The sequence below is a fragment of the Eurypyga helias genome, unplaced genomic scaffold (assembly GCF_000690775.1).
Source record: "Eurypyga helias isolate BGI_N326 unplaced genomic scaffold, ASM69077v1 scaffold44081, whole genome shotgun sequence".
NCBI lineage: Eukaryota > Metazoa > Chordata > Aves > Eurypygiformes > Eurypygidae > Eurypyga > Eurypyga helias.
The window spans coordinates 960-21,176 of record NW_010233574.1 but is presented as its reverse complement, the minus strand read 5'-3'; the positions used below and the strand labels follow the sequence as shown (position 1 = coordinate 21,176).

The 20,217-nt window shown below is 37.9% G+C and overlaps 1 protein-coding gene across 1 annotated transcript in view; it reads right to left on the bottom strand.

Moving 5' to 3' along the window:
* LOC104517191 (DNA mismatch repair protein Msh3-like) overlaps positions 1 to 19,845 on the bottom strand; it is a gene marked incomplete at both ends in the record, with an annotated part of 30,046 nt that extends 10,201 nt beyond the window's left edge. The window contains 2 exons of the mRNA XM_010161770.1: positions 15,605 to 15,762; positions 19,731 to 19,845. Coding sequence (XP_010160072.1) covers positions 15,605 to 15,762; positions 19,731 to 19,845 — 273 coding nt within the window. The remainder of the gene's footprint in view (positions 1 to 15,604; positions 15,763 to 19,730) is intronic.
* Between the last annotated feature and the right edge of the window lie 372 nt (positions 19,846 to 20,217).

Sequence of the window (20,217 nt, the reverse complement as noted above, 5' to 3'; positions counted from 1 at the left end):
ACCCAAATGGCTGGGCTTTTAACCTGCCCTCCTGAGGCACTACATGTACACAGTACTGACTTTCTCCAACACAAGGGCTCATCAGCCTGGGAAGCTGTCCTATGATATTTTGTCCTAGGAGGCTTTACAAATGTTGCAAACTTTTTTAATGATGTAACTATGCTACCACTCAGAAATGGTTAGAATTAAACAGTGTAACTTTTTTACTTGCATCTCAATTTTTATGTAGTCAGTATGCATTTAAACTCCCTCTCAACAGGCACAAACTAAGATCGCTAAACTATGTGGCCCTGGAAGCTACCTCAAAGTCTGGCGTTTTCAAGTTTTTGATCAGCCAGACACATCTGGGGGCTTTGACAGCCATCCATGAAAAATTGGTACAGAGGGAGGATATTTAAATTGAGACCACTGAGCTCTCCTTGGAGCTCCTTTCAGCAGCCTGTTATTACTGCTCTCCAAAAAAAAGAGATATCCTGGAAAAAGAGGATAGACTTGCAGACTTGATGACTAACAGTGGTGTAAGAACAAGAGGATAACAGAAGACATTGTTTTGGGGCGGAGCAGAGAGGCCCCCAGAGAACTGCAGCTGCCCTGTGCTAGCAGTCCAGGGGTGAATGTGACAGCATGTAGGTTAAAACAGAAAATGTCCCAGTATGACAGAAGGCAGTGAAAAAAACCCCCTGAATTTCTTAAACAGAAAAACAAATCTGAAATCCAGAAGCTTCTAGCTAAGGCTTTTTTTCCATGCTATCTTTCAAAAGAAGTCATCCAACATGCTGTTAGTTGGTTTGCTTATAAAAGGAAGAGCACTGTGTGGACTTCAGGTATTTTATTATTCTTTTATGTTAGTGTGAATCCCTCATGCTGCTTGTGAAAATGACCAACCAGCCCAAGAGGTCCCACTAGTAACAAAAAGCAACTACATAAAACTGAACAAATCCTAGAAAACAAGAGTGCAAAACCACTCCCTACAGCCTAATTTTCACACAGCTGTCAACATCCAGTGCTATTTATTAATTATTAGTTTATGAAATACTTAATGCTGGGAAAAAAATTAACTTTAATATTTTTCACCTTGATTTTAGAAAGATGCACTTGACTTTAAGAATTCACCTTAAATACTTCCTGCAGAAATGAAATTTAGTGTGTGCTGGTTTTAGTTAGTCACTTCCTGTTACAGAAGAATAAACGTAACTAGTATAGAGTCTCTACACAGTGCCTTTGCAGTTTTCAAGAGAAAGCACTCAGGTTTCCAGGTATGGTTTGTCTTCCCAGGGATCAGAACTGAAGCCAGACCTCATAGCTTAACTCATAGTTAAATTATTTATTTGTACAGAACAATTAACATTAAAGAAGTTAGTCTTTTCCCTAAGATTGTCTTAAATAAGTTGTAGAATACCACTCTCCCAACACCAACAACAAAGACATTCCTTCTGTGATTCAAAGAGAACACTGAGAAAAACCACAAATAAAATAAATTCATAATGTGACTTTACAGTTCCACTCACTCCCCCTCACATAAACCCTTCAAAATGCCATTTCAAAGATCACTGTGTTTGAACAGGAGTTACTTAAATTAAAATAACTAGTTCACAGAGACAAGGATTAGTTAGGGTCCTGCCTTACATTTTATGCCTTCTCTTGCATGGGACTGTTCTCTGCAACATGTTTTTGATCAACATTGTAGAGTTAGTATGTCTTAAAAAGATCTCATAACAACCATTTTGTATCCTTTTATTTTTTGCAGAAAACTCTTTTCCCAGCTAAAGTTTCATGTTGTCGCTGAAGAAAAGAAATGGTTGCTGAAGTGTGAGTATTAACTGAAGATGATGCTTATGAGAACATAAAATCTTGATATTGATCCTGACATGAATGGAAGAACACGGGCACGATCTTATTTCAACACCTAGGTGAATCTGCTCTCACTGAGGTGGGTTATTGACTTTCTGTTAATGAGGCACCTAACAAACACTTACTGAGACTTCACAGGTTAAAAATTGAAGAAAATGAAAACAGGCTTCCTAAATGGAGGACAGGCAGGCTGACTACTGCATGTCCTCTCCTACTGTGGTCCTAAGAATCCCAACACCTTTAACCAGATCATTCACTTTTGCCCACAAAAGTGATTTGAAGTCCTGTGTAGTTTAGAAACACTTAGTATAAAAGTAGCCCAACTTGGATACTGTAACTTCTGGCTGTTTTCCACAAACCATGAAAATTTATCAAGAAATTCTTCAGAAGATAGCATCTGCAAATTTATAACAGTTCACTGGCAAGAAGCTAATGCTTCACACTCCCCCACAGAGTACTGGTAAATCGTTTACTTCATTTCCATCAAGCTCTTACTGATTCAAACCAAAAATTAAGAAAAATAACTTACAGAAACTCCAATTACAGAATTCAAAAAAAAAAACCCAACCCAAAACTCTTATCCTAAGTATCACAGAAAGCATTGTTATCAGGATAGTTATTATTTTTGCATTATTCATGGGCAACTTCAAAGAAAATGTGTGCAAAGTTACATGAACAACAATAATAGCAAATCAGAAAATGCTCATGATACTAATCAATCTGCAGTCAACATGCACATACATGCTCAACCATTTCTACAACTGCTTATTTGCAGATTTAAAATGATGAAATACCAATGGAATGTTATCAAGTTAAGACGACCAGTTGTTGAAAAGCCTGACAAAATGCACTACACACTTAATGTAAAATACAATTTTATTTTGTAGATCATTGTAGACTTACGATATTCTCAGTCACTGAGAAATTAATTAAACCAGTAAAACCTAAGACCACTAGTGATACATACTCGGCATTATCCTGAAAAGAAAAGCAAGTCCAAAGTGATTTTAATACTCAGTTTCATAGTGGTTTATACTTTTTTTTTTCCTTCTCCATATCACTCAGTAATTGAAATAGCCAGAACCAGTAATCACTTAAATCCTCATTACCCTATAGATCTAGCCAACAGAGGGATGCTGCACACGCGAGCACCCAGTATATTAAAAGAAATGTATCTAACAGGATTAGCTTTCAAGATGTGAACAGCATTGATTTTTTGCTGAAAGCCAGAGGAAAGAAAAACATCCTTGGATTGCAGTGAACATTCAATATTTTAAAAGCTTCACACTGACTGACAGAACAGGTAGGACTGAGCTGAGAAGCCAAAATACAGGTCTAGTCAGTACAGTTACTGAGTGACAAGAAGTTATCAATATTGTCTCATTCCAAATGCTTTATAAGGCAACAGAAATTCAGTTGTTTTTCCAAAAGCTTCTACCTAGTGAAGAACACCTGGTAAAGTTATTTTATGAAATTCAGCAATGATAACCTCAATAAGAACACCTTAAAAAATACTTCTTATGTTACCCAGGGCAAATACATCACTCACTGTTAAAATAATCCAGCAGATTTTTGGTTAATTCTAAAAATTTCCACTGTATTTTAAAACTAAACTTGCTTGAGTCTAAGTTCCACTTTCTCCATCCCACGGTCCTACAGCAGCTGGTTGCCAATGTGCGAGGGCTGAGCTCTTGGAGGAGCTGGGTGTCCAGTAGCAGAACAAGGACACGATAGCAATAGCTTAAATTCCACGTTCAAACATGCAAAGGACTTTATATCTAATGTATAGATGGATTGCTTTTCACAGCTTTTACATTTACTCAAGCACAGAACAAAGCATTTCTTTGTCTTGCCCTAAGAGAGAAAGCTGTAATTTGCTCCTGTACAGACATACCATTGCAGCTTCTCTTCCTGATCAAGAGATCTGCCAGCGCAGGCAGTGCATACCAGAAGGCCAATGCTAGATGAAGTTTATGAGGGCTCCATTAAGGAACTGAATCTCCAAACCCATGCGTTTACCCTGTTTTCTCTGCAGGAAACCATTGACACTATATAAATGTTACTGATGGTCAAGAGAAAGAACAGATTAAGAGTACAATCATTCTGCTGAAGGATAAATTATAAGCATAGATATTCAAATTAGGGCATTAATTTGCGAGCCATCAATATCAGCCAGAAGAACCTGAAAAAATGAAGACAAAGTAAAACCAACCCTAAAATATGCACAAGTTTACATTTACTATGCTCGGGATTCCAGCGAGGGAACTCAAGGTAATTAAGTTAATGTGCATATGTAGCTGAAGGATTGAGGCCAAGGGGGGATTAAAAAGCCGAAACTATAGCAACAGACTAGGGACAATAGCTGAAGCGTTCAGCGCAAGTGAACTTTTCCCCTTTAAAACTATGGAAGCTACAAAAAATCCAATTCAAATCGACTAGGTTAAATCACAGCACAGAAGAGTTTAGAAAATTAAGTACCACCATTTAATAGAAGAGTTTCAACTTTACTGTAAAAGAGCTGGTCAGCTTCACAGGAAAATTTTCTTCCCCCTGCCCCTCCCCAAACACCATTATGGGGAAAACTTTTCAATTCCTTTCAGGAATAGTGCAATACGCAGAAGAAATTGTTTCATAAATCTCACTGTATATAAAAACAACCATTTTATTGACTTAAATTAGTTTTCAAGCCTGATTTAAACCCCCTGCAAACAAAACAGCTCTTTATATTTACAGATTTTATCAAATATCATGCATATAAAGTGAAGACCAGTTTGTTAAATATGGTATTATTACATGTATAGGTGATATAAACCTAACACTGCAGAGGCACATTACTGTGTAATGAACAAAGACATGAAACTAACTTAGCTACAAATATATGTGTAGCATAGCTTTATTTCTACAGAGCTACAGAACACTGCCAGAAAGTTACAGTTCAAATGCACCACAATATGTCCAAGAGACAATTTTTCTAGAAAAACAGAACAAAATGATTTTCAATTCAACAGCACTAACTACAATTTCAACTTATATCTTTCTTTTTAAAAAAGAACATCTCCACATGACAGAAAATAGGTGCAATGACTTTAATACACCACCCTTTTTTTCCCCTTGAAAGCTGGGAATAATTTACCCCAGAGGTGTAATTATATGACTGTAAGCATAAGTGAAAGGCTTAAGTATTTTTTGTTATTCTGGCAATAAACACAAAAACAATTAAGCAAGAACAAAATGAAACAAATTACTGTGCCATAAACAAGCAACATTTCTGAAAATTACTTTTGGGTTCTTGACAACTAACAAGTTCTGTTTGTCTGACTGTCATTGCTGCTTTCCACAGCAATACAAACAATACTTGTCTAGCATATCAGTATATGAAATTCTCGTGTGGACTTGTCAGTCACTTGGGATTGCTTTGTATGAATGGTTCCCTGCTTTTCTGCACAATACAAAAATTAATGTGTATGGCAAACCCAGTAAGCATTATTACATATATATAGAATAAACAAGAATGTGAAAAAGTACCTTTGCTTTTAAATTTTCTGACCCTTATCTTTCAGAGTCTAATGCACTGGCAAACTGAGAAAATCCAGGGTTTGGTTCCACCCCCACCAAAAGGAAAATCTGAAAGACTTTAAACATTTATTTTCAGGTGTAAATAACTTAAAAAAAAAAAAGGCAAAATCTAACAAGGCGTCAACCAAAGTTCCATCCAAAATCAGGTAACGTACAAGTTGCTCTGCTGAGATAAAATCCCTCACAGCTTCTATTCAGCACTCAATCTCCTAATGATTTCTGTATTACACAGGACGCCTGCAGATTGCCCTGCCAAACACTGTTGTCACCTCAAGACTAGAATTTTGTAGCCTAGATTTTTATGATAAAGGTATGAAGAAGCTGTCTAGCTGAATCTTCATGCCAGGTTTTGTGATTTAACATATTTCTAGGACAGACAGAAAGAGTAATCGTCATAATCCTACCCTGTAAGCCTCAAAGAAATCAATAAAGCTTAATAAAGCAATAAATGGAAGCAAGGAATTTTTTATTTTGGTAACTGGTCTTTTGGGTTACGAACAACAAAGTTTGCATGTGATACAAAAATTTATGCTACTCTGGCAAAATACTGCAGAGTTTGTCATAAAGGACAGAACTTATTATTGCCAAGTATGTGCACACACAACACCTATGCCAGTCCAGCCCAATGATCTGATTGTGGACGTTGTGGCCAGAAATGGAAAATGCACAGAAATCCTGAAATTCTAATGATGCAGTAACTTCAGGAAAAGATTTTTCAGTAGATCTAAAATAGATGATAGATAGACAGATAGATAGATAGACAGACATATAGACAAACATGATTATGTAATCCTTCAAGTATAATTCTAAAAATTGTGATTAAGATTTATTATGGAACAAAATCAACCAGACCCCCTCAAGGGATGAAAAGCAATACCACCATACTCCACGTAGTACAAAGGACTAATAATATGATGGGACAGGCCCACATAAGACATAAAAGCTCTGCGAGACCTTCCTGCACACTGGTAACTGTTTTAACGCGTCATCAGTCACCGTTAAGGACACAGAGTAGCTTTGGGTGGAGGATGTCTATTTCTTTATCATGAAATCACTATGCAGGAAGAGCCTTCTCATGAATGCTTCTAAACCATTTTCAAGTGAGTGAGTTCCTGGACAGTCTCATTGCAAATAGAGCAATGCGTAAGTAGCAAAAAATATAACGAGCTGCATTCTGGTCATAAATTGCTCTCTTATTCAACCTTAATTTGCCTATTGCTGTGCAAATAGCACCATTTCTGCAGTGAAGCTCTGAAATAATGGAGCTTGTTATTTATTATTATTTTAAATACAAAAATTTCTCCCCTCTGTCCTGCTCCTGTGCAGCTCCCTTCTACTGATCAACTGGTAAAACGGGAATGAAATTAAGTTCAACATCATTTTCCTAGTTACAAAAAACTGGGAATTTTTTTTCCCACCAGAAGTTAGGCCAATGGAACGTTCATTTCCATTAATATTTACAAGCACTATTTTGTTTTTATTCTTAAGTGATTTATTCCAGATTTCAATTTCTTGTGAAAAGCACCTGGAAAACATCTTCTACAATTTCCATTCCAATAGAAGCATTCTTTTTCTTGTTTCATGTACCATTACATCCTGTGCTTTCTGATTTTCTCAAGATTTTTTATAAAATATACTCTTAACAAGCCTTTGAACATTTGAATCAAAGTACATCATGAAATTTTATGTATCTTTCAATTTTAATCATGGTGACATTCCCATGAAGCAGAAAGAAGAAAAAATAAACACAAACATCCAAAATTGATTGCTCAAATGTTTGCAGGTGTTAAAACAATATTTGCTTTCCATGATTTTTGATTTTACTAAAATTTGTTATGATGCCATGAATATGCACATTTTATCCCGTTAAAAAAAGTTTGCCTAGAGAGAAAATTGTCAGGTTTGTCTACTAGTTTCTTTCAGCTCCACACTCTTGACAAAACAGTAATATGTTTGTCAAGTTGTCAGAATCAAACAGCTGTTGAAGTATTTAGGGAGGTAACATCCAAAATGGATCTATTGTGAGACCTGACCTTTTTGAAAGTCAATTCCACCATTTAGAGATCAAACAGACATTTTGAGTAAAACTTACAGAAGAAAGCATTACAGCAAGCTTGATGCACAGCTTTTAAAGAAAGGTGAATTAATAATGGCTGAGTTTTCTTGGTCTTTTTTTAGTTTACAGTGAAGAAACCCTTTATTCTTAAACCGTCCTCTAAGCTTTAGCAGCATTTCTTTCCAGATTATGATCTCTTATCTTCTGGACCACACCAAACAGGGCAAGCTTTAGCGACCTGAAAGCAACTTCCGGTGCTCCTCAAGGTCCCTTGTAACAAATGTCAGAATTTCCTACACCTAGTCACAGTTCTGCCTTCGCGCTATACGCTTGTAGGTGGAATAAACTTGCACTTCTCCTACACAGGAGAGCAATATGCCAGTCAGAAGCTGAGTCTAGTTTGTTTTTTCACCTAGGCAAAGGAATACTCTGCTGAGCCCCATAAGAGGACCTGACAGAAAGACGATATTACGTACAGCCTTCTGAGCGCTCTGCATCTCAAGTGTGCGTTCTTTCACTGACGACCATGCCATTGACGTTACATGAGATCTTTCTGGCACAAGGAAAACAAACTCCAAAACCTCATGTACACCAATGCGGTGTACACACCTCTTGCACACACCCTGCAGAAACAGAGATACCTGCAGTCCTTGCAGGGGTTATGGGAACAGGCCATGGGCTTTGTGCATCCAGCCTTCTTGCATGAGCTTACAGAGGCACAGCCACAAACTTTCCCCTATTTTCTGGCCCATAAATTCTCTTTTAGGTGCCAACAATCAAGACACAGAAACCATATGGGTGAAAGAACCCATGATGGCCAGAGTAACTCATACAAAAAATGTCACTTTGGGATATGTAAATGCCCCTTCCTCTTCCATCTTCGTGGATCCAATTGCACATGACTGACATGGGTCCTTCTGCTCACAGAATGATGGAGGAAATGAGGAGTGCCAGTCACAGGAGTCAAGCAGGCATTCAAATACTGCTTATTCGATGTAACATCAAGCTCTCTCCCATGCGGGTATGCAACGCTCACAAGTTTAAGTGGAATGGGCCACATCTCGGCTTTGCGGATTTCAGGATCAGCTGAAGTTACTAACCGAGCAGTAGCAGAGCAAGCATTGACACGCAGCAAGGGAAGTACAGCCACCAGCTGGCAGAACAGCATGACAACACATTGAGTTACCCACTTAGAGGGACTCCGTGATGAAATGTCTTGGCCTTTAAAGCAGCTTCCTACTTACAAAAGGAGACTTAAATCCCAACAGTGTCACCATGTTAAGCCAGGCATACATATAAATAATGCCATTTTTTCTTTAAACTGGAATGCATAATATAAATTGCCTGGCTGAGTTGTGCAAAGGGTTGAAAACATGCATGGTCACTTCGTCCAAAGAACTGAGAAGACAGAAGGAGCTTGCTTTCCTTGTACCTATTCTGTTTTTTTAGAAAAGAAAGGATTATCTGGTGAACACTACTAGGGTTCCTAAGTAAGACAGAGTGCCACTCTGTCACAAGAAAGCAGGTTCAACTGAGATAAAAAAGCCAGGCTGTGATGGGAGTTATTAGCTGTACCTTGGTCACTGACGCTCCTATGGTAAACCAAGCAATGCAAGCACCCCAGCGGTCTTCTCAGTGGAAGATGCAGCCTGTTCATAGATATTTTGCTAGACTCCAGAAAGACTGGGCAGGTGATAGGGTGACTTGAGTCCCCTGACCTGTGTTACCACATGCAACACCTGTGAGAACGTAGCTGATACATGGGTAGGTCTTCAAATGCGATTTCAGTCAGGAGGTGATCTTCAGTTGGCAAATCTCTCTGTAGCACTGTTGTCCCTTGCAGCAATCTAAATTCCTTCCCTTTACTGAATCACCACTCCTTGGCACGGTACATGGCTGTAACTGGATCCTGACTGCTGGACTTGAAATAAAATCTCCCAACTAAGGCCAGTGGTGAGGGGGAATGAAACTCCCTCATTATTTGAGTGTTGGATGAGGCTGGCAGTTCTCGACCAACCTAGGAAACATATTTTCTTTTCCTTTGCCTCCTCTCTCACCTTATAGACCCAAAGATCACAAAAGCTGAAAGCAGTTTCCTATGCATGAAGGGCCATGAGGTAGGGCTCTGCACTGGGGTTTGAAGACTGCCTTCAAAGACACCTTCAAGCAGCACAGCTTGAACCTCGTGCTCGCTCTTGGTTTCCACATCTCGGAATTCAAGTAGAGTGCATGCAAGCCGGGGACACATGCAAAAACCTCAGCAGGACACAGCTGCTGCTGAATCAACCAAAAAGACCAGGTCACTGTATGCTGGCAACAGCTTAAAGTCTGAGGGCCTAATTTATATTGCTCTGCAACTTTGTCATGCCAAACAGACACATAAGGATCAGCTGCCTGAAGATTTCTGTACTACAGGTTCAGTTGAGCTGCTATTACACCCATTCAGAATCATTATAAAAGGAAGAAAGACAAACAGGAAAATACCACAACAGCTATGTAGTGTAAACCCTAGGACAGACAGAGTCAGGATTCCACTTGGTGGCCACGTCTATCTGAAAGACCCTGTATTAGACATGTAATAAAAGTTAGAATAACAAAAGTGTCCCTCCTTAGCTGAGGTGAGCAACCACAATCTGTTTTCACAACATTTTCAGACATACAGTGGAATTTTAACAGAGTGTATCTTAAGCATAGACTTGGCAATGAGGAGTGCCATCCATGTTAAAAATATATTTAAATAATCTGTTACAAGGCTAAAATGTTGGACAGAGTTCTGTACACCTAAACACAGATCATGTAATATGCGCAGCCTACAACAAGACTGCCCTGAAGTACAGGCAACTGCATTGTCTTACATAAAGCAAAAGAATTAAACTGCTGCTTACCTAAGCAACTTAACACTACCACCTGGTAACCTGTATTGCCAGCCTCCTCCACCCCTCCATTTTCTTAATATACCTTCTTAGACAATTCAAATTCTATTTCATTGTCATCATGAGGATTAAACACATGTCCAGAATCAGTAAACAGTAAACAAATAACTCTTCACGGAGTGCCATGATTTATGTGCATCTTACTGATGCTTCTGTTCTTCCCTGTAACCTTTAAAGCATGTGGCACATAACCTGTAAGAGGCAGTTTTCAAATGCAACTGCAGCACAGTACAATGTGTTAGTGTAGACAACTGAAGCTGCACCTTAAACTGTATGCCCAGTTTGGCTGATGGTATAAAACCTCACTGGAAGATGTATGTAACTGTAGTGTGATTTTGCATGCTTACATATGATCAGTGAAGTAAGTGAAATGGCTTTTATTTCAACACAAGAAGGAAATTGTTCTTTATCCCTTTACCACCATTTAGAGTTGGTAAGAGTTGGTCTCCTTCACAGAATTCTTCCTAATGGTAGCTTGTAATTTCAATAAATGGATTCCTAAAATCTTGACTACAAGGCATTTGGTAATTTGAATTCCTAATTATCTTGTTTATTTGAATATATTTTACCTTCAAACTGTTAGACACATTCACTCTCTCAGCTTTGTAAATTGACCCTCACAAAGATTTACTGGTGACTTACAGGAAGCAGGCTGAAGTATTCTAGCTGTAATTGATTGTAAGCAGGACCTTTTTAAAGGTCAGCTTTCTTCAGCAGCTAAACATCATCTCTTCTGAACACAAGATTAGGTCAACAGAATTTCTTTCATTAGTTCCTCTATATTTGCATGTCCACACACTTTATTTTTCTACACAAACACACAGAGAGACATTATACTAATTTCAGTGTCTGAATAACTATATTAGAAGAACTAACACAAATTGAAGGTTAATTTAAAGCAAAAATTAAACCCATTTACTGCAAAGAGAAAGTTGTATGGGAATTTCAAAACACCAGAGAACTAAATACTCAAATCCCATTAAAAGTCAATATAGATTGGGCACTGGCCTTTCCAAAACTATTCTAAAATCCTAAACTATAATGGTACTGATTAAGTTAATTTCTTTAAGCAAAGGTTGCATGAAAACATTATCCCTTATTCCTTGGAGGAGGAAATAAAAAGAGACAAAAATATCAACAAGCAAAACATCCTCAAAATAGTGTACTCCCTCCTTATCACACAGCTATCCCATTAAATAATGGGCACAGCATACAGTCTGAAAAGAAATAATCTTTTTGTACAAAAATGGTTTACGCATACGTTGACTTAAAAAACAATTTCAAGTGAGAAGTTTATACAAACTTTAACAACACAATATAGAAACCTATTCTAAAAAGACCTTTAAATAAAAATACAGAAATGCAGAAAATGATTCAGTGTCTTTTTAGTCTGATGTGATGAAGCTGAAGCCACCTAACAGTGAAGCAAACTTTTTTGTGATTTCACAACCCCTAGCACCCCCTTCACAGAATCAGGAACAAAGCATAGCAATGGAAATAGCAAGGTTGTTTTTAGACATAAGAAACCATGAGCTTTGGGAGAGTCCGTAGGAGCACTCAGAGACTTCCTTAATAAGTGAATAACACAAGTAGGGTACTGTAGGAAATTACTCTTGATCCCCCTCCAAGTTTCCAATTTACAGACTTGCAACAGCATATCATCTGGGCTTAGAGGCATTATGTGGTGGAAGATTCTCTCCCTTTCCCACTTCTCTGAAATGTTTGGACTAGCCTTAGCACTGTATTTTGTCTACACACCCAGTAATGAAGATGGATCATTCCTATTTTCAATGTGCCTGTAAGCAATACAATTTCTTTTGCATCCTTAAAAGTGTTCAATATAATGCAGTATTTAAGGTCAATTTAGAGAAGCTAAATTGATACATAATATATTATTTAGTAATACATAAATACTAAATATATCCAAAGAAATAACCATAGTAGCAACCTTTCCATTTCCATGGAAACCCTATTTAGAACACGACACAAATCCTAGACGAATGGTAATTTCTTAAATCTATATAAATTCACACTTCAAAGATTCAGTCTACAAACAAAAAAAGAGACAAGTATAAAGCACCACTATTCAAAAAAATTTTAGCAAGAAGCAGAACTGTTGGTGCTCCTGATGCACAGAACTCCTCATAGAGTCAGCGTGTAAAGCATCCTTCACAGCAGGGGTGCTATGCTAATAGCAGCATCTAGAAAACAACACACCACAGCAGTGATGAAAATAACTTGGAAACTGACATCTTCCCATGCAATGTTTTTAAAAGATTAAAAATATACCAAAGTTATTTAAAAAAAAAAAATTAATCCCATTTTCCAGAAAATACTTGGTCCTGGCATGGCAATGCATATCTGTATCCTATTAAAAACCAACCAACCAAACACAACCCCCAAAACACAGAAGAAAACAAAACACTAAACCAAAATTAAGGGTGAGTTAAGAGAAAATCTCTGATGTCTTCAAGCTCATTCCCTACCAGAGGAGAGTTCTTGGGAAAAGCTGAGACTTTAGAAATATATGTTCAGCCAAAACATTAAAGAAACAATGCGAGACGTGTCATGTGGCAGCTGAATTTATTGCTTCTCTTCTTCGACCAGGCATTAAAAACTATTATAAATTCCTGTGGCTATGAAATACCATGAATATAACACCACATTAACCTGGCCTGACAGACTTCCATACTACTTTAAGACCTTCCCCAGAACCCTGGAAAACCCTAACCTTTCCTAAAACCCAAAACATCCTAACCCAAAAAGCCCAAACGAACCAAAACAGAGGTGCCTCTACTTCCTGGACAGCCTTTGTATATCCTGAGCCTCAGAGTTGCAGAATCTGGTACGTCACCTGTTTTCTCATTGCAGAGGCTGAAGTTCATGATTTGGAGAAGGCAAAAATGAAGCAGGAGTTAGGCAAAGACTAGACTGGGCACTAAAGACCATTTAGTGGCTGATGACAATCAAATACAGTAGTTCAGAAAAAAGCACAATGATTGACCTACTTTGGAACACGATGGTCACTACTTGGAGATGTAGTCCAAGGAAGGCCACCATACACCACCACAGGCTGAAGCAAAATCATGATGCAAATATTCAACATTTGTACTGGAAGGAAAGCTACAAGATCTAACATCCTGTAAGTACCTTGCAAACGACTAATGCCTGTCCCAACAGTATAATCGATTCCCTCAAATTACACTACGCAGAAGAGAATTTAAACAGATGCACAGACAACCAGTTCCACAGATAGTCTTTTACAAATCGAAATGACTATTCTGGATTTCTGAAGGAATGCAAGACATAAATCTCAGGTTTTTTATGCATTAAAAATCTTCCTGTTAACCTTTTAACTAATGCATGACTATATCTAGCTCAATAATGCATTTTCAATTTCTTCTTGATTAATATTGAGCCAATTAGTTTATTCTTAGTTCTCAGTGCAATGACAAGAATTTAGGTAACTCTTTAGTACACTCATCTGGTGTTTGACACATTTCACGTTAAATGAAGAATGGCATATCCAGCTGAGCTTCCAAAGCTAATTTAGACCAGGGGGGTGGTGAGGGTGGAAATGAATCTTCTGTGTTAGAATCTGACTGGGCTCCAACTTAAATGGTCTAAAACCTCACAGGCAGTAACACACTCCTGGCCTGTTTGGCTTGAAACCTAAAAGCGTAAGTTTTACATTCAAGCACTCTGCCTTATCAGAACCGATGTGAAAAATACCTGTAATGTAAAGAACGACTAAGTGGAATCAAAGAAATGCACTGGGGAACAGATGGAACTGAAATACATTAATTTCAAGGTTTTCACACTGTATAGGACAAGAACCTATCCTTTCACTTTCTAGGGGGTACAAAACAAAACAGCACTCCCAGTGACTGCCTCACACTTCTTCATTTTTCTGCAGAAAGGATCCTGTCTCAATGACAGTCAAAAAAAGTAGAGGAAAGGGGATACGAAGCATAAGAGTAACATACGTGCATGGTTAGAAATTAAGACAGTGTGAACAGAAGTACTCCAAGTTCACCTACAAAACACAGAGGAAGGAAAACATAATCTTCATATTGTTAGTAACATAATGTTTTTCTGTAAATCAGATCTTGTGTATCTCCATGTCCCTTGAGAAATGCTCGTCCAATCAACCAGTCAGTTACTTTCAACGCAGGGTAGGGAAAAAACCGTAATAATTCTGAATTTTCAGCTCCAATTAATTTTGGAAAGATAATACAAATTGTTTTCTAATTTGTTCAACTGCTTAGCACTGAAGTGCATCAAAGCGCGATTTCATTCAATTTTGTCATGACACAGTGAGGCATGAGAACACATCTTTATATGATGAAGCAATCCCAGATGAGCAGTATTTCATATTCTCTGTTAAAAGTTAACTCTGAAATGCACTCTGCCATCATAGAAGTAAGATTTCAGGAAAGATAATTCTACCACACATACATAATTGTTGTGAAACTTGCAACCATAAATAATTACCCACCTCAAACACCATCAGTAACACAAAACTTGAGCTGATTAAAAAGCAGAATAAAGAAAAAGGGAAAAAACCAGATGGATAATCCTCAGTAATATTAGATGATAAATACAAAAGTTTTGCTTGTACTGATAAACTTCAAAAATTACTCAGCACTGCCTTAAAAACGAGACTGAGACATGCTGAGTGAAATGAACTGCCATTATTTATTCTTTAAAAGACATGAAGTTAAGTGTGTTGTGTTCAAGACTGGTAGTACAGGAAGGATAATACGGCCATGCAGCCCCAAATTCTTTTGAGTATGTGCAACTGCCCTGCACAACAGAAACTGTGACCTGATTTTTAGAGGTGACAGCCTGCATTTTGGTGGAAAACATCAAGTGACTATCACCCAGCAGAATAAATTTGGCTGAGATGTCAAATCAGGCAGATGAAGTTAGATACCTGGATCTTAATCAAGATGGAGACATTAACATTCTTATGCTTTAAAGAATCAAAGATTCCAAAACAAGTACTATAGATTAACAGAAAATTAGAACCAAAACCTAACCACCCATGTACATATTTAAAATGAAAAAAGGAAACTTGGAGTATAAATTCTGAAGTTCTAAATTAAAAATGAAATTATACGTTGATATACACACACTCTGCCACAAAGTTGTTCTCATAAACATCCAGCAAATTTTGAAAGATTACCTGGTAAAAATACCATCCACAACACCAATTGTCGACTCCTCCGCAGGAACATAAGAACCAATTTGTGCCATGACTGTGATCAATGCAACTTGCTTTATATAGGAGCTCTTTCCTCCCATGTTGGGTCCAGTTATTATCATGACCCTTTCACCATCTCCCTGGAAACATAAAACAGTGGTCAAATATATTGTCCTCCACACGATGCTTTTGTAAGTCAGCCTGGTGTGTGTATGTGCTTAGAAGGATAAAAGGACACTAAGGGTTAAACCCTATGTTTCTAGGTGAACAGCTTGCTCATTCTTAGAATTAATCACATTCACTTTTCAAGATTTTTACGAAGTTTCAGGTGGATAAATTTTTCTAAGGTCTCTCCAAGCCTGTGAGACAGAAACATCACAATCAGCTTCCATTACTCTGGAGCAAAATTAGACAGAGTGAAAAGGAATCTTTACTTTCTCCATCAAGGAGCCAAGAAAGCACTCCAAGAACTTCCAGTCCAATTTTCTTTGGAGAAAGGGAGAAACTCAGCTTTCAGCATAGCCAGTGCTGTCCTGATTTGGTTGTGATCTGGATTCCTTTGCAGTTAAGACTTTCCATTACAAAATGGGAAGAAGATCTGGCAGACAAAGACTTGACCTAGATTTCATACCTGTTCATAACTGCTTGCCTTGGTACAACGTATGCACATTCAAACAGACTGCCTGCAACAAGAAATCAAGTCATTGTGGAGTTTGGCAATACTTGGCTGCGACACAGGTACTGTGTGCAGACTGCATCCAGTCTCCAATCGATCAGCCTATCGAACTGCTGAAATTCTATGGAAAATGAAATCAGATGCCAGAGCTCTCTCAACTGTGAGATTCCCTGTAGTACTGCCACGTGTCCATGGCTCCAGAAGAAAACTGTCTTCCTCTGGTGCAACATAATTGCTAATACAAAATTAAAACTCATCAATTAATCTATTAAGCTTTCTCATAGGCTGAATCAAGGCTAGGGAAACAACGTTATGCCAGGGATTTAGACAACTAGACTTTCCATTTCAACTGGGTACATAAAATGAAATCCCACAGTCGATGAACTAACCAAAAATCAGTATATTCCGTTGTCCCATGGAAGGGGCATGTAAGAAAGAACAAGCTGTGCATAATGAACATTAGCCACACTACCTAGCGAACTTGGAACTGGTCAGGCACTCTGACAACAACCACCTCCACAGAATAAACTTCAAGATCTTTACAGATTCATTTTTCAGTCAGGCTTTCATTCTGTTAACAGGGAGTCAAATAAAATTAATATAGGACCATTATTTTATATCATAATCCAGATCATACATAACATACACGCAATCCATATTTATTGTATGTAAATAGCTGTTTAGCTTTTGTGAGGAAAACTTCATCCATAAGGAAGTTGCAATAAAGTCAAACCCCAGAAAATGCCATTATGAGGAATAAAGGATGGGTGTAATAAAATGCATATGACTATAGAGGAACAAAATTCATAATATTCTAGTCTCCAAGGTATAGTTTCAATACTGCTACTACAACTTCGACTGGGCTACCACTTGGCTTAGCATAACAGAATTTATAGGTACTGAAAACCAGAATGAGTTCATTTGTTAGAATCTACAAACTCCTTGCATGTGTTTGGTATCCCTCCAGGGCCCCTCCAACCATGCTGTGAGACTAGTAGCAGGTTTGCAATGCCAGCTTTCGGAAAGAACATATGCTGTAACATCAGACCACAGAGCCCATCTGCCCTTGCAACTGCATGCAACCATAAGCTAACAGCTTATCAGAATTGATGGCTGAAGTTAAAAGTACTGAAATGCTGAATACATTCATTACTGAAAGTAATGAATCCATGAGTATTTGGGGAGGAAAGAGAGAATGGAAGACTAAGATGCTTATTTCTGGGCACTGCCAGAAAGCTTTTTCTGAAGTTACATATTGACATTTCAGCTGAAAAAAATTACAGGAGATGCATTTTCCTTCTGATTCAAACATATCATTTAAAACAAGACACATTTTAATAAACTGATCTTAAACCCACCTTTCTAAAAAAAGAGACAACTCAAACCAACAGTAGAGGCAAAAGTGATTCTACTTGATCTTGATCCCTTGATTTTGTAATATCCAGTATTTATTAAGCCAACATAAGAATGAGACCAACAGGGGAAAGTGCATGATGACTACTGAATGAAATACTGACTTTTTTTGTAAATGCCATCTGTCACTTGTTTGGAGTTGACAAATGATTTTGAAAATATTCTCTGAAGAACTGCCCAGTATCTGTATATCATTGTTCAGTATAGAACAGCATTTAAAAATATTTTCACAGAAATGCATACAAATTTGAATGGTGTTTATCACAGCACTGTTCCACAGTGACATCTGTTTCACACTTATTATATATTTGCTGTACAAAAAAGCAGTTATGTATTCAGAGTTAAGTTGCAAGCATATTTTTTGCATTTACTAAGAATATCAATGTAGTATTTCAAAAAGATACAGACAAGCAAATATTTAACACAAAATGTCAAAAGGACATCTTGTAATTTAAGAGTTTTCAGGAAAAAAAAAGAAGGAAACAAACTAAAATATGCTTATCAGAAAAACGCATGTGAAATAAAATATGGCAATGTTTCCTACCTACAGTAAACTGCGTATTTATAGCCATTTTAGGTAATTCAGGGCAATCTATGTAATATTGCACCGAAATGTTAAGAAGTAACCCCCACACACACCTTCTTTCACCTCTTAACAACAATATCAAGCAAGTAATAAGCTTACTACTTCTCAACATAATTCTTTATTGCAGAAAACATCAGCCAGAGGGAGACTTGTGGGGAACACAGAGCCTGCAAGCTACATATGGGGGTCCTTTATTTATCACAAGTTAATATAAAAGGCTGCTTACAACTAATCCTGGGCTGTATCAGGAGAAGTGTGGCCAGCAGGTCGAGCGAGGGGATTCTCCCCCTGTACTCTGCTCTGGTGAGACCCCACCTGGAGTGCTGCATCCAGCTGTGGAACCACCATCAGAAAGATATAGACCACTTGGAACAAGTCCAGAGGAGGCCACGAAGATGCTCAGAGGGCTGGAGCACCTCTCCTATGGGGACAGGCTGAGAGAGCTGGGCTTGTTCAGTCTGGAGAAGAGAAGACTCTGGGGGGACCTAACTGCAGCATTCCAGTGCCTGAAGGGGCTACAAGGAAGTTGGGGGGACTTTTTACAAGGGCCTGTAGTGACAGAACAAGGGGTAACGGGTTTAAATTGAAAGCAGGGAGGTTTAGGTTAGATATCAGGAAGAAGTTCTTCACGGAGAGGGTGGTGAGGCACTGGAACAGGTTGCCCAGAGAAGCTGTGGATGCCCCATCCCTGGAAGTGTTCAAGGCCAGGCGGGATGAGGCTTTGAGCAACCTGGTCTAGTGGAAGGGGTCCCTGCCCATGGCAGGGGGGTTGGAACTAGATGATCTTTAAGGTCCTTTCCAACCCAAATCGTTCTGTGATTCTGTGATTTAATGTGCAGTCTGCAGAGCGTGTACTTGCTACCACATAGTGACGAGTCAGAGCTCCAAGTCTGCACCATCAGATTAAGAAATCTGGACACAGTTAATACTTCCAGAAAGAAAGGAAAATGCACAGTAAATAAATACCTAAAAGAAATCTGAACTATGTTAGAATTAATTTGGAAAACTGAGCCTGTAACATGTTACACAGAAACTTCAGTTGTTGCTATTTTGTATATTAAAAAATTCCACAAATTTGAGATAAAGTTATGACAAACTGCAGACTTCTGAGGATGATGCTGTTAAAAACCTGTAATTATTTGTCTGTTTTTCAAAAATAACCATTCAAAACTTTAATTTTCCTAATTTTGAGATCACCTTTCTCTTCTGTACGCCATTAAGAGAGAACAAGGTTGTAAAGAGAGCATCTGGCTGCAAGATATCAGAAAAAGGACACAACAGATGTGATCACATCAAGCAGTATCTCCCCAAAATGCAACCAAGCACAGAGTTGTATGATTAAATCATTTATTTTAACTTATTGGCCAAGAATCACATCCCAGATTCCTTCCCATGAATGATTTCGAAAGCTCAAACAGTATCTCAGTACTTACTGAAAGGTTAGTAGTATTTGGAACATACTGATCCTGTTCTCCCAGTAGTACATCAATCACAGGGTGACGTCCATTTTTTATAATTATTTCTTGCCGATTGTCTTGCACAGTTGGTCTGTAAAAAGGAACAGACATTAATTTCAATGTTTATTGTCACTGATTATTTGGAACTACTGTAACTAAAGCCTGCGGGAGGGTCATCTATTATGCAGATTTTTTGTGGGGAAAAAAAAAGAAGACAAAAATGAATTATTACTATCAAATACTTCTAAAGTTCTACTTGGTTTCATTCAGTTATAAAAAATATTAGCAGACTGGATAAAGAAATTTTAGAATATTTTCTTTATTTTTTCATTACCTAGAGAATGTTTTCAGTTGCTTATGCGTATTCTAAAGAACTATTAAGAGCTACAAAATGAACAAGCAACAGCAAAACCTCCAAACAGGAGGACAGTCTGCTTTCTTCCCACTACTGCACCAGCTTCTG